Source organism: Ornithorhynchus anatinus, chromosome 1 (genome assembly GCF_004115215.2).
Source record: "Ornithorhynchus anatinus isolate Pmale09 chromosome 1, mOrnAna1.pri.v4, whole genome shotgun sequence".
Classification (NCBI taxonomy): Eukaryota; Metazoa; Chordata; class Mammalia; order Monotremata; family Ornithorhynchidae; genus Ornithorhynchus; species Ornithorhynchus anatinus.
Genome location: NC_041728.1, coordinates 73,921,232 through 73,935,605, shown reverse-complemented (window position 1 = coordinate 73,935,605; position 14,374 = coordinate 73,921,232). Strand labels below are relative to the sequence as shown.

Sequence of the window (14,374 nt, the reverse complement as noted above, 5' to 3'; positions counted from 1 at the left end):
ATGAGATGCCCACTTAATCTTGTATCTGATTGTTCATCCAATTCAGGGTTTAGCACAGTGATTGACAAACACCATAATTGTTGAGCTGTCAACTGCAACAGTAAGAGAACCAGAGCCCATCAATTTAGGAATGGAGTAGAACTCGAGATCCTTACCCACTTCAGCCAAGCTTAATCTTATAAACTGCCTCTAGCCATTTAACATTCTAACAGTTTTTACAGGCACTTCTTTGGGTTAGGGAAGGGAAGGCAGGGGGAGGAAGCAGATGTTGTTGAAGAGTGATCTTCAGCCAGTTCACAATAAAATACGCTATTGGTTCTCTTCTGGTTTTTTCTTTTCTATGTTCTATATCATCATACCTTTTTTATTGTTTTGATTAAAAAAAAGCTATGTCCCTGTCTGCTTATGTGTATCTTGGTTTATCCTTAATTGAACCATTTATCCATTTTGAAGTTCCAGTGATTTTCTTCTTTTCTTTATTTCTCATCTCAAGAGACATTACTGTTTTTACCTGTTTGGATACTTTTATAAATGGTGTGCCAAGCTAGTAAGGATTGTGCTGCATTTAAAATGAACAGTCATGAATGAATTAATAGTATGCCATTCTTAGCGACCCAGTATGAGATGATAGTTAATGGTCTATTGAAGGCAATGTATTTTTCCCTCCACTGAAAACAAGTACTTAGTAAATGTCAGGCTTCTCTTGTATGCCTATCTAGGGATAATATAGTAGAGAAGTACTCATTATTCATTCAGTCAGTCAGTCATTTTAATTAAGTGCTTACTGTGATCAAATAGGGACTTCTAATAGAATGGCTATTAATGGTAGTTGTCCAAGATCCATACTTGTTGACTATAAAGTTAGAGATATTCAAAAATGGGAACAACTGGACAATTATTGCATAAGGCAGCATTTTCAAGTTGATTTTAGGATATGCTAACAGATATGGGATGCCTTTTTGGTTCAGGGAGGCTTTACCATTTGGGAGCAAACAATTGTCTGTTTTTTTCTGATAGGCTCAACATGAGAAGATAGTTTCTCAGCATCAGGCTGTTATCATAGCCACTCAGTCTGCGCAAGCATTGCTTGAAAAGCAGGGCCACTATCTGTCTCCTGAAGAAAAAGAGAAGCTTCAGCGAAACATGAAGGAATTGAAGGTTCAATATGAAACAGCCTTAGCTGAGTCGGAAAGGAAAATGAAGTTGACCCACTCTCTGCAGGAAGAACTAGAGAAGTTTGATACTGATTATGGTGAATTTGAAAGCTGGCTACAGCAGTCGGAACAAGAATTGGAAAACTTAGAAGCTGGTGCAGATGACCTTAGTGGTGTAATGACCAAGTTAAAGAGGCAAAAGAGTTTTTCTGAAGATGTAATTTCCCACAAAGGTGATTTAAGGTACATTACAATCTCTGGACACCGAGTGCTAGAAGCAGCCAAATCTTGCAGCAAAAGAGATGGTGTAAAGGGTGACAAGGATACTGTTGACACTTCTGCCACATATAAAGAAGTGCAGAGTAAGCTGGACAATGCTACAGAGCGTTTCAAATCCCTCTACAGTAAGGTAATTTTTTTTCTGTGTTCTTCTGACAGAAAATGTGTGTGTATATCAGAAACACTAACCTCCAAGTTTGAAGACATGTAAATTTTTTTATGTTGGTACTACCAGAGGATGGAAGATGTTCTATTTTACTCTTTTCTTGGGTCGCTATAATCAAGTTCATAAGGGAGTGCGGAGATGAGATTTCCAAGCCTTCACAAACTGAAGCAAACCAGAAAGCATTGGAAAAGTGCTATTTCACTTTACGACCAGTAGATGGAGATGACGTATCGAAGTAAAGGGAAAGGAATGCTGTGAGAGTTAGTTTTTGTAATGGAGAATTCACTTCAATTCCTTGGATATGTTTCATTCAATCGTTCAATAGTATTTATTGAGCGCCTACTATGTGCAGAGCACTATACTAAGCTCTTCATATGTACAGTTCAGGAACAGACAACCCCTGACCAACAATGGGCTCACGGTCATATTTCTTTTGTAAAAATGCTCTCCCTTTGTAATTTTCAAACATACTCTGGACAATAACGTGTTTCAGTCTTTCGTGCATCCTGACAGAGAAAAAGTGATCACATTTCATCATTATTATTATTATTATTATGAGTAGTAGTAGTAATAACAGTAATAATAATGACATTTGTTAAGTGCTTTCTGTATACCAGACACTGTACTAAGCACTGGGGTGTATATAAGAAAATAGGGTTGGACACATTCCCACACAGGGCTCACAATCTCAATCCATTTTACAGATGAGGTAACTGAGGCATAGAGGAGTGAAGTGACTTGCTCAAGGTCACACAGCATACAAGTGGTGGAGCTGAGATTAGAACCCATGACCTGACTCCCAGCCCCACTGTGCCATGCTGCTTAACATTTTGATAATACTTCTGGGGACGTGCCCTCTGTTACTACTACTACTAATAATAGTTTTTGTTAGGTACTTAGTATGCACCAAGCACTGTACTAAGCACTGGAGTAAATACAAGATAATCAGGTCCAACATGGGGTTTACAGTCTAATTAGAAGTGAACACAGATATTGGATTCCCATTTTTCAGATGAGGGAAATGAGACCCAGAGAAATTAAATGATTTGTCATACAGCAGACAAGTGGCAGAGTCAGGATTAGAACCCAGGTCCTCTGACTCCCAGGGCCATGCTCTTTCTATAAGACCACACGGCTAATACCCTGCTAATAGGTACTTAAGAAGCCTAAGGAAACTTGTACTCTCATAATGAAATAACCTATTTAACAAGTCTGGTTACACATTTTCCCAGCTTTCAAGTTCTTGGCTAACTAGGGTTCCTGCCTTCTGACCCTTACAACTTTTAAGAATGTTCAGATTTTTTTTTTTCAGGTCATGAGGAATGCTAATTCCTCTTTCCCCACCAAGCAACTCTATCTGAAAAGCACAAAGATGTTCTTCTTTCCCTCCAAACTCCTCAGATTATTTTGTTTATTGCACTCCCTGGAAAGTTTGAAAAGGTGTCATGAAATGTCAGCAAGGCTTTTGACGATTTTAGAGGCCCAATGTAGGCCTGCTTAAATGATGTGGATCCTGTGGGATCAAACTCATCATCCCCACGCCTTCCTCCCTCTGGTTCTCCAAGAGGATCTGAACTGGAGAAGAGATCTGATGAGGCCTGCCCTAGGCCCCTAGACTTAATGAGACCAGAACCACTTCAGAGTTCAAAGAATGCCCAATATTCTGGCCCCAACTGGAGCATAAACCTCAGCCATATGCACTGCCAGCTGACATGGACGGCTGCTTTCCTGGAGTATGTGAGTTTGGCAGCACACCAGGGCACCATAATAACATAGAAACAGATAATAAATGAGCCAGGCGCTCATCCTACGCCATCCAATAGGAATGTTTTGATTCTGTGGGAGAGGCCAATATGCAACTCTCAGGTGTTTTCACTTTACTGATCCTTTTGTGGTCTAGGGTGATTAAAACACAAAAGAGCCTTTGGCAGCATCTTTTTGAGTGAATTTACTCCTCTAAGGTAAAGACAATGAATAATAATTATAATTAGAAGAAGAAAAATTGTGGTAATTGTTCAGTGCCTTCTATGTGCTGAGCACTGTACTAAGCTCTGGGGTACAGACAAGGAAAACAGGATGGACAGAGTCCTTGTCCTCTACAGGGTTCACAATCTGAGGGGCAGGGAGAGCAGGTATTTAATCGGTTTTACAGTGGAGGAAACTGAGCCACACAGTTAAGTGACTTGACCAAGGTCACATAGCACACAGCACTCAGTATCAGAACCGAGGTCCCCTGAGTCCCAGGCCTATAGACTATAAGCCCTTCCAGGCTGTAAGCCTGTTGTGGGCAGGGATTGTGTCTCTTTATTGCTGAATTGTATTTTCCAAGTATTTAGTACAGTACTCTGCACACAGTAAGTGCTCAATAAATAATGAATGAATGAATGCACTTTTCACTAGGCCATGCTGCGTTTCTAGGAGGAGGGGCCTAATTCACTTTGACTAATAACTGTATGAACCCTTGAAAACTATATAATTAATTTCTTTATTTTTCAACTGTTGTTTTGACAGGTAGGCAAAAATGGCTTTATAAAGTTGACTTTTTTCCCCTTTGTGAAAATTTAGTGTAGCATCCTTGGAAATAATCTTAAAGACCTGGTGGATAAATATCAACACTATGAAGATGCCTCATCTGGACTTCTGCCAGGACTCCAGGCCTCTGAAGTGGCTGTAAAGAAGCACCTCTCCGAGCCCATTGCTGTAGATCCCAAAAATCTCCAGCGGCAACTGGAAGAGACCAAGGTAAAAGAAAGGAGAGACTCATAATTGGAAAAGGGGAGTCTAATTAGTATGACACATAGACACACATAAGTATATATAGTTGTGGTTATGGTACATGTAAGCATTTACTCTGTGCCAGGCACTGTTCTAAGTGCTGGGGCAGATGCAGGATAATCAGGTTGAACATAGCCCCTGTCCCATATGGAGCTCATAGTCAAAGTAGAACCGTAGGATATGATTTCCATTTTACAGATGAGGAAACTGAGGCATATTTGCCCTTGTTCACACAGCAGACCAGTGGCAGACCCAGTTTAGAACCCAGGTCCTTTGACTATCAGGCCCATGCTATTTCCACTGGGCCATACTACTTCATATCTGTATTTCTATTTATTTACATTAGCACTACTGTCAGTCTCCCCTTCTAGACTGTAACTTCACTGTGGATAGAGAACATATCTACCAACTCTTTTGTGTTGTACTCTGCACACAGTAAGTGCTCAATAAAACCAATTGATTGATTAATTGATGCACACTTTATAAATTCTCACATTAAGGACAATCAATTTATAGCATTTGTAAGTATACATGATCCCTGTTCTCAAGGATTTTATAATTTAGTGGAGTCAGCAGTCACTTATATATTCTAATTTTAAGTAAAAGAATATATGAGGTAGGTACATAAATGCTGGCCTGGGGTGGGCTGGGGGTCAGGGACAGTTGTGACTTCTTGAGTGCTTAGGCAGAAAGGGCTGAAGAGGTCATGGGACGATTAGAGAGTATTTGTGGAAGGCCTCCTGAAGGAGATAGGAATTCAGAACAACTTTGAAGATGGGGAGAACTGTGGTCTCTCAGATATGAAGGGGTCTAGAGTTCCAGGCAGTGGGAAGGCTGTTAGCAAGAGTTTGGCAGTGGGAGAGATGAGAAGAGAACAAGGCAATGAGTGCTACCTGGGCTGTAGTGGGAGAACAAATTGGCTAAATAGGAGGAATCAAATCGAGTTATAAATAATTGAGATTTAAAGCCAATGGCAAGGAGTTTTGCTTGGGGAAAAATCCACTCTTCCTCTCTCGGCAGCAGGAGAGTGGGCTGTGGAGTGGAGTCTCCCTTCAGTGTTTTACCTCTGGGTCATGGAAGATCACTCACAACATTGCTCCACAGACACCAAGATGAGAGTGTATACTTCCTGTGACCCCTGGTCCACATCCTACCTCTAACCTGGAATGCCCTCCCTCCTCACATCTGCCAAATTAACTCTCTTCCCCTCTTCAAAGCTCTACTGAGAGCTCACCTCCTTCAGGAGGCATTCCTAGACTAAGCCCTCCTTTTCCCTCGGCTCCTCCTCCCCTCCCTATTGCCCCTGGTCTCTCCCTCTGCTCTACCCCCTTCCCGTCCCCATAGCACTTGTATATTTTTGAACATGTTTATTGCTCTCTATATTTTATTAATGATGTGCATTTGTCTATGGTTCTATTTATTTTGATGGTAGTGATGCCTGTCTACTTGTTTTGTTTTGTTGTCTGTCTCCCCCGCTTCTAGACTGTGAACCCGTTGTTGGGTAGGGATTGTCTCTATCTGTTGCCAAATTGTACTTTCCAAGCACTTAGTACAGTGCTCTACACATAGTAAGTGCTCAATAAATACGATTGAATGAATGAATGAGTGGGGTGCCTCTAAACTGATGTCCAATTGTAGGAACAAAGAGCCCCACTGAAATAACAGGAAGATCCCCACTCTACTTGCACATACCCCACCAAATAAACTGTAGAGAGGTGGCAAGAGCTAAGATCCCATTTCACTGTAGCCTTGAGAAAGCAGATATGAGATTGAGCATTCCCTTAGTGTGCCCCTGAGGCGATCTTTCCCTACAGATGGAAAGGGGTCCAACATCTTAATGATAATAATGATCATGGTCTTTGTTCAGCACTCACTTTGGGCCAAGCACTCTTCTAAATCCTGGGGTAGATACAGTTCAGTCAGATCAGAGCCAGTTCCTGTGAAGATAGGGCTCACTGTCTACTTGGAAGAAGGAATGGGTATTTAATCCCCATATTACAGATAAGGTAGTTGAGACACGAGAAGTGAAGTGACTTGCCCAAGGTCACACACCAGACAGATGTTGGAAATGAAATTGGAAGAACTCAGGTCTACGACTCCCAGTCCTGTGTTATTTCTACTGGGCTATTTTGATGATCCTCTGGCTTGTGCATGTCGTATTCTCCTAGCCAAATCTGTCCAGTGATGACTTGAGTCATAACCCCAAATCCCTTTATCTCCATTGCAAGCTCACTCCTTATGTATTGTTGAGCCTACTCATCTGAAAGGTCATATTGACTGTTCTGCTATCTCAGCATGCTGTGAGAAAGCAAACATCTCTTTGACTCATCAGTAAGGTGCATATGATCTTGGTTAGCACCATCTGTACCCTTGCTGAGCCTAAGGAGAGGACTTCTTTCTCGCTTTCCTCTGTGGTATTTCCACATCTGGGGTAGCAGAAGAAAGTCATTTCTAGTAGGTCTTTTCATAGGGGATTAATTGTACAGTCCCCACAAAAGTAATCATGCCCTGAATGAAATATTTATGGGGCAGTGGTTTTTTAAACTTTGATTCTTTGGGTTAAAGTGCTAGTTAGGAGAGGAAAATGGGGAAAGTGATAATTGAAAGTGAATTTCAAAATTGGGTTTTAATATCAAATTGTGATTTTGAAAAATCATTTGACTTCTTCATGAGGTGACTATAAAGTACCCGGAGGTAACTTATAAATGACATTTTTGTTCAGTTTCCAGTTGGCAGAAGGAGTTGTTAGAAGAATATCCCTTTCCATTTGGAAAATGCCAAAAGCGCATCACATGTGAAATAAAGTAGGTCTTAGAATCTAAAGATCATAGCCCAAGGGTCTGCTGTAAACCATACCCCTCTTACTTTACAAGATCTGCAGATGTCATCATTCCTAGTCTCAGAACTCAGCAGTGAAAAGACACAAGGCAGAACTTTTCTTCAAGATCAGCAGTTTGCCTTACTTTGAGATAATTCCTTGCATGATGTGAGGCTTCTGAGCCTTTTGTTTCTTCCATTCTCCATTAATATGATCCCTAAAATACTAGGGTTCCAATTTCTAAAAGTGTCCCTTAGGAAGGTTCAATGAATTCTTGTTGGCCAGTACAATCTACTACAAACTTTATTTTTTGCTGCAGTAAAGGGTACTTAAAGGTAATTCAGGGTTAGCAAGTATTATTGAAAACTAACATCATATTCTTGAAAACGTCAACATCAACTCAGATTAGAAATCCAGGAAATAAAGAACTCCCCAGTCCTGGAAAATGAGGAGCTGGAGACATAGTGCAGTTTTAAACTAAGTTTCCTATTATTGAATGAATTAGACCCTATATTAAATCAACGTTTATGCAGCCAGCACAAAGCGGAGGAGCACTGGGGTTTCTTTATGCAATAAATACATGGATCACTTCCAGCAAAGAGGAATACTCATCCAATTTGTGCCAGAGAACAGGAGAGATAACTCTAGTCCCAAATAGTCAAACAGGGGGAAAAATGGCAACTCAGATGAAAATGAATATAGAAATCCAATTAATGCATGCAAAACGAAGCGTGTCTTAGTAAAAATCAGGTTTGCTATTTAAAATTGCTTCTAATATATGCAGCTTGGCATGTACAATATGACCTCAGCTGCAAGATGAAAATTCACCTTTTATGAAGATTAGCCTATCTTCAAATGTGTCTTTAGTTTCTTGGGTACATTGGTTGTCTAATTTATTTTACAATTCTTTTTGTAATGGTTCAAATATGAATATTGTGAAAATTTGAAAAGGAACATTCTGTGCAAATATAATTTATTAATGCCAGTTCCTTTTTAAGTTCTTAAGAAATATGAAGAGTGATCTTCACTGATTATCCTTTGAGGATATTTAGAGTGATCTTAGAGTTAGCTATTAGCTAGATGGTTTGACTCGAAGTCATATTGTTTACAAATTTTAAGGGGAGCTTTGATTGTGCAGTAAACTACGTGACTTCAAGCCCCACTAATTTAGAACTTGCCATCTTCTAGATTGGGATTTCCCTCAACCCAGTGTCCTGCTCCCTTACTGCTTGGAACTTCTTGGTCTGAGCTTTGCCATTCCCAGTTCTGCATCAGAGGATGGAAAAGCTGCCTCTACCTGCTAAGTAGTAGGAATAATGTGTTAAGTGTCTGCTTTGTACCAAAGACTCGGAAAAGCAATGTACCAAAGACTTGGAAAAAAGCATGTGGATGAGAATTAGATATAGTCCCTGGCTCCCCAGGGACTCTGAATTTCAATATAAAGAGGGGGAAAGAGTTGGCAGAGACACATAAAGATTAAACAATAAAAACACAAAACAACAACAACATAATAATAATAATATTTGTTAAGCGCCTACCATGTGCCAAGCACTGGGGTAGATACAAGCAAATTGGGTTGGACACAGTCCCCATCCCACATGAGGCTTACAGTCTTATTCCCCATTTTACAGATGAGGGAACTGAGGCACAGAGAAGTGAAGAGACTTGCCCATGGTCATACAGCAGACAAGTGGTGGAGCCAAGATTAGAACCCAGGTCCTTCTGATTCCCAGATCTGTGCTCTATCCACTAGGCAATGCTCCTTCTCTAAAAGACAAGGAAGTGGTAAATTCAGTAGGAACTACAGAGTACTGTGGGTAGAGGAATGGAGTTTCAGGCTCTTCACAACAGTAACAGTCTTGGTCTTTTTGATGTGCTAATGGCTGAGAAGGCCACCTACTGATGCTGGTACCTCATTCTTTGAGCCTCTCCTTGGTATCCAACCCCTACTGCTCCTTTTAGCTTGTCAGGATGGGGGCTGAAAAGAAGCCCACTGAAAGTGGAAACATTTATACTACCTGAATTAGGAGAGGAATTGTTCACTCACAAAGTTAGGGAAGGAAGACAGAGTGACAGAGGGAGACAGTTGAGATGCTTAGACTTGTCCATCTTTTTTTTTGAGGTATTTAGTGCTTACTTAAAAAAGGACCAGGCACTATACTAAGCAATGGGGTAGACACAGGCTACCCCACACAGTTCTTGTCCCATATGGGGCTTACATTGTTAGTAACCAGGCCCTTCTGCCTCCCAGGCTCTATCAATGCTGATTCTCAATTGTTCTCTGGACAATTTACATGAATAGTTTCCACACCAAATTGTAAATGCAATAGAAAAATTGCATTTTTAAAACCAGCCTTGACAATTTAGACTTCTTCCCATTCTTTGCCTTCTTTAGTCAGGGAGGTTTAGGAGGGCTCGTGTCCTAGGAAATGAATGTATCAGTCTTTTTAAATCATGCCCATGTTGACTTTTATAATGGCCCTTGAAAACAGCTATGTACCATCATAGGGTTAAAGCAAATGACGCAGGTCTTGGAGCCAGTCTGTGGCAGATGGAGAAGGACGATGTAGATTTTCTGACTCCTTGCCCAATACTCTGCCAATTAGATCATTTTCTCCTGGAACATGTGCGTGATCTGTTGAAGGAATTTATTATTGCTCCTATAACAGCAACCATTTTGTGTTCCAAAGACAGAGTGTACATTTGAAGGGATTTCACAGGACTGCTTGGACATGGAGGGCAAAAGAGGTAGGGCATTGATCATCAAAAGTGGTATTTGCTGAGCACTTAAAAATGTGCATAGGACTGTACTAAATGCTTGGAAGAGTACAATACAGCAGAGCTGGAAGACATGTTCTGTACCCACAATGAACTTACAGTCTAGAGGGAATAAGAGCCAGTCCTTGGCTGTTAGTCATAGTAAAATTTATTTTCCTTCATAATATCCTAAATCAATCATATTTATTGAGCTTATGGTGTGCAGAGCACTGTACGAAGTGCTTGTGCGAGTACCATAAAAAGAATTGGTAGTCACGTCCCCTGCCCACAAATCCTCAAATGGGACTCTGAAATCCTATGCAACTATATTTCAGATTTTAATAGACTGAATACTCTGGTGGTTCTCTCTGTGACTGCCAGTGCACACTTCCTGAGAGTATTGAAAGGCATTAGGTACTTGGTCTAATAAAGATTTAGAGGGCTAAGTAATGATTGTATGAAAGTGCTTAACAAGGATGTTGAGTGGAAAACTGGTCTGGTTGAAGAGAGGCAACATAGTTCTCTATGATGACTTTTCAAGATGGACAGTAATTACAAACCAATAGGAATTTTTATGTATTTGATGTTTTTTAAAGTGATTGGAAGTTTTCAGTGTCTCCTGAAAAATGAATAAGAATGTAGAAGCTCATAAATAGAGTGAACTAAAGTTTATCTGGCCACATATTACACTGGTGCTAATAGATAAATATTTCCCAAAGGATATGAGCACAGGAAATGGACAACTAAAACAGGGAGATTGGAGCTAAATATATAGGTTAATGCCAGGCAATATAACATTTTGGTCTGGAAGGTGAAACTGTAAGATTCTTGAGGTCTTTTATTTTCTGAATATTTTGAATTCTTTCTGCATTAAACAGTTATTTTTTATGGTATTTGTTAAGTGCTTACTTTGTGCTATAAATCAAAAACAACTAGATGGCGTTTGATGATGATGATACTAGGTTGCAGGCTCTGTAATAAATGCTGGGGTACAGAGAAGATTGGACACAGATTAGTTGGAAACGGTCTCTGTCTCATATTGGGCTCACAGTTTTAATCCCCATTTTGCAGATGAGGTAACTGAGGCACAGAGAAGTTAAGTGACTTACCTAAGTACACATAACAGCGTGGCTCAGTGGAAAAAGCATGGGCTTTGGAGTCAGAGGTCATGAGTTCGAATCCCAGCTCTGCCACTTAGCTGTGTGACTGTGGGCAAGTCACTTAACTTCTCTGGGCCTCAGTTACCTCATCTGTAAAATGGGGATTAAGACTGTGAGCCCCATGTGGGACAACCTGATTCCCCCGTGTCTCCCCCAGCGCTTAGAACAGTGCTCTGCACATAGTAAGCGCTTAACAAATACCAACATTATTATAACAGACAAATGACAAACACAGGATTAAAACCCCGGTCCTCTGTCTCCCAGGCCTGTGCTCTCTCCACTAGGCCATATTGTTTTCCCAAACAGTTGAGGGGAAAATACATGTAAAACATTAACAATGTATTTTTTAAAATAGCTTCACATCCATATGACTGACTCAACTCCTTTTCATTTTTTTCTTGTTACGGCTCTCCGTGTAAGATATAGTTAGATTTCTAATAACAAAAAGTTCAACCGTATTCATTTGATTATCTTGTGTGCTGAAAGTTTGATATTTAATTTTAGTGAGACAGGTAATTCAAATTATAAAAATTTCTTCAGGCTCTGCAAGGACAGGTGTCCAGTCACCAGGTTGCTGTAGAGAAACTGAAAAAAGCTTCTGAAGTGCTTTTTGATGCCAGGGGACCTTTACTGCCAGATAAGAATGAAATCCAGAAAACACTGGGTAAGATGGTCATTTCCCTGACTTTGGCACCGGTTTTAATTCCCCACACTTGCTTTTCAAGAAGTAAGAAGAACCATTCCATGATTTGATCCCAATTCATTGGATTTTTTGCTCTGACTTTGTTGTTTCTCAAATAATTGCATGCATGGGATTTAAAAAATTATGTTGATGTGTTAATAAATGGGAATTACAGTATTTATGCAAAACAGAACCTATGTTTCACTCCGAATGTCCTATTACAGATACAAATTCTCATTGCTTCATAGCTTTGTTGATGGCAGCAAGGCAAAGGTTTTTCATTTTTTAAATAGCTTTGTTTGGTATCTTGCATAATGTAATGTAAGAGATTCTCTGAAGGGGAGAGCCAGGAAAATGTATGACCTTTCATTGCCTGAGAGTTCAGTGTTGACTCTCAATGACTATAGTTTCTGATAATAAATTTGCTGCTTGATGGCACATTATTTACCTGATCTTGAGCCTGAGGTGTAATGTTAGCAATCCCACCTAGATATTTTCCTATCAAATCACCAGGGAGCAGAATAATAAATCTTAGAAGGACCAAGTATGTAAAGACCTTCTGGTTTGAAGGAAAAATAATCCAGAAAATTTTGGTTTTGCTGCTTAATTTGTGTTTGACTCTTTAGTAAAAATAATTTTTATGTGTTCCAGTTCTCTATGGTTCACTGACATTGGAGACTTTCATAAAGAAGTGTAAGAAGCATTATTCAGTATTCAGATTCTCAACTAACATAAAACCGAATAGACCCTTTTTAAGTACATGCATTATTTTGCCTTAAAGAGATTTTTAGTTTATGAAATGCTTCATTATAAAATTGCTCCTTCTTAAACAACTTTAGAAACTTGGGCATACAGTATGAATTCTTAATTTTGAATATAAAAACCTATTATTGCTACAGTGACTTCTGGGTATTGACTGATTGGAAGTCAATAATCAATGAAAGGAAGAAAACTTGTCTTTCATAAGGAAGGATGATGAAGACACTGAAAATGGATGTTCTTTGAATTAGTTACAAGTGTGATGGATAATCTGTAATGGCCAACATTTAAGCAAACCTGAAGGCTTTAATTCCCTGATACAACCTTGATAATTGATAGAATATTTCATATGGTATAGTTTCAGATTTCTCTTCATTTGCTGTTTCTGTAATGAATTTATTAAATTATTAAATTAAATATTTAATGTAATCCAGCTAGTCCCACCGTATTTGTAGAATTAAATTTCTCAGCCTAAGATACTTTATGGGATTTTTCTTTGTTTTTGATAACTTGTCATTATTAATTTTCCTGTTTGATCCACACTGTAATTACAATCTGAAGAACATAAAAGGCAGTGGATTAGGCATATGAAAAGCTAAATTAATCTTGGCAACAACCCAAGACAACAATGTTAAAATAAGTAATTCAATAGTCTTTAGAAGGAAGATTCCAGACTTCTCACTGCTCCAGATAATTGACATTAGGCCCAACCATGGCAGCCTCCCAGAGTTCTAAAAGATCTGAAATCTGCTTTCTGTTCTGTAGTGATCTCTGGTGCCTAGTCTTCTGGGTCTTCCTTACTGGCTTGGAGCTCCTTTGTAGCAGTTTCTGCCCAGCTCCCAGTCGCCCAGTCACATTTTATTGAATGTTTACTGTGGTATAGCCCTGTACTAAGTGCTCTACTCCTACAGAGTTTGGGGATTTTGTTGTAGTGGCCCGTACATGGGGTCAGGGAGAGACTGTCAACTTGTTGTGGGCAGGGAATGTGCCTGTTAGATTTTTATATTGTACTCTCCCAAGTGCTTAGTACAGTGCTCTGCACACAGTAAGTGCTCAGTAAATAATTGATTGACTGCTGCATAGTCTCTCATATCTCCATTATCTCCATTAATTTGTTACAATAGATATAGATTCCACCTTCATTTCAAAAGTTTCCTGTCTTGATTTATAAATAGCATTAGTTGAAATCTCCATACCGAAGAAAAACTACTGCATAAATAACACTAGTACCTGAATTGGAACTTCAGAATTTTGTTTGTATTGGTACATATATTGAATTCCAAATGCAGTGAACTCTGCAATTTTAAGTTTAGTTAGCCATTTAAAGAAAATGTTGGATTTTTTTCCCCACTCTATTTTCCGCTTGTTCTAGATTGTATTTTAAAATGAGTACTTTTTAATTTTTGATGCTTTTCCATTTTGAATTTTTGAAAAGGTTGAAAGTCTACACAATGTGTTTTGCACAAGAAAAGCAATGAGTCAGTGTATTCTGATTTATTTGCTTTGGGCTTGTTTGCACTAGATGACGTTATTGGGAGATATGATAATTTGTCCAAGTCTATCAATGAACGCAATGAGAAACTCCAGATAACTTTAACCCGTTCCCTAAGTGTGCAAGATGGTTTGGATGAAATGTTGGACTGGATGGAAAGTGTTGAAAATTCTCTGAAGGAACAAGGTCAAGTGCCCTTAAACTCTGCTGCTATTCAGGATATCATTAGTAAAAACATTGTAAGTATTATCACTTTGTTTCACATTTTAAATAGAAGTACTGCTACAGATAAGTACAAAGTAAAACAACCTAAGGATTTCCTTAAATTAGAA

General features: G+C 39.3%; 1 protein-coding gene across 1 annotated transcript in view; it reads left to right on the top strand.

The window, feature by feature from the left end:
• Positions 1–14,374, top strand: part of LOC100073893 (dystonin) — a 416,997-nt gene that overhangs the window by 351,727 nt on the left and 50,896 nt on the right. Inside the window, exons 48-51 of the mRNA XM_029062300.2 lie at positions 1,018–1,563; positions 4,165–4,341; positions 11,650–11,773; positions 14,073–14,281. Of these exons, the coding sequence (XP_028918133.1) occupies positions 1,018–1,563; positions 4,165–4,341; positions 11,650–11,773; positions 14,073–14,281 (1,056 nt within the window). The remainder of the gene's footprint in view (positions 1–1,017; positions 1,564–4,164; positions 4,342–11,649; positions 11,774–14,072; positions 14,282–14,374) is intronic.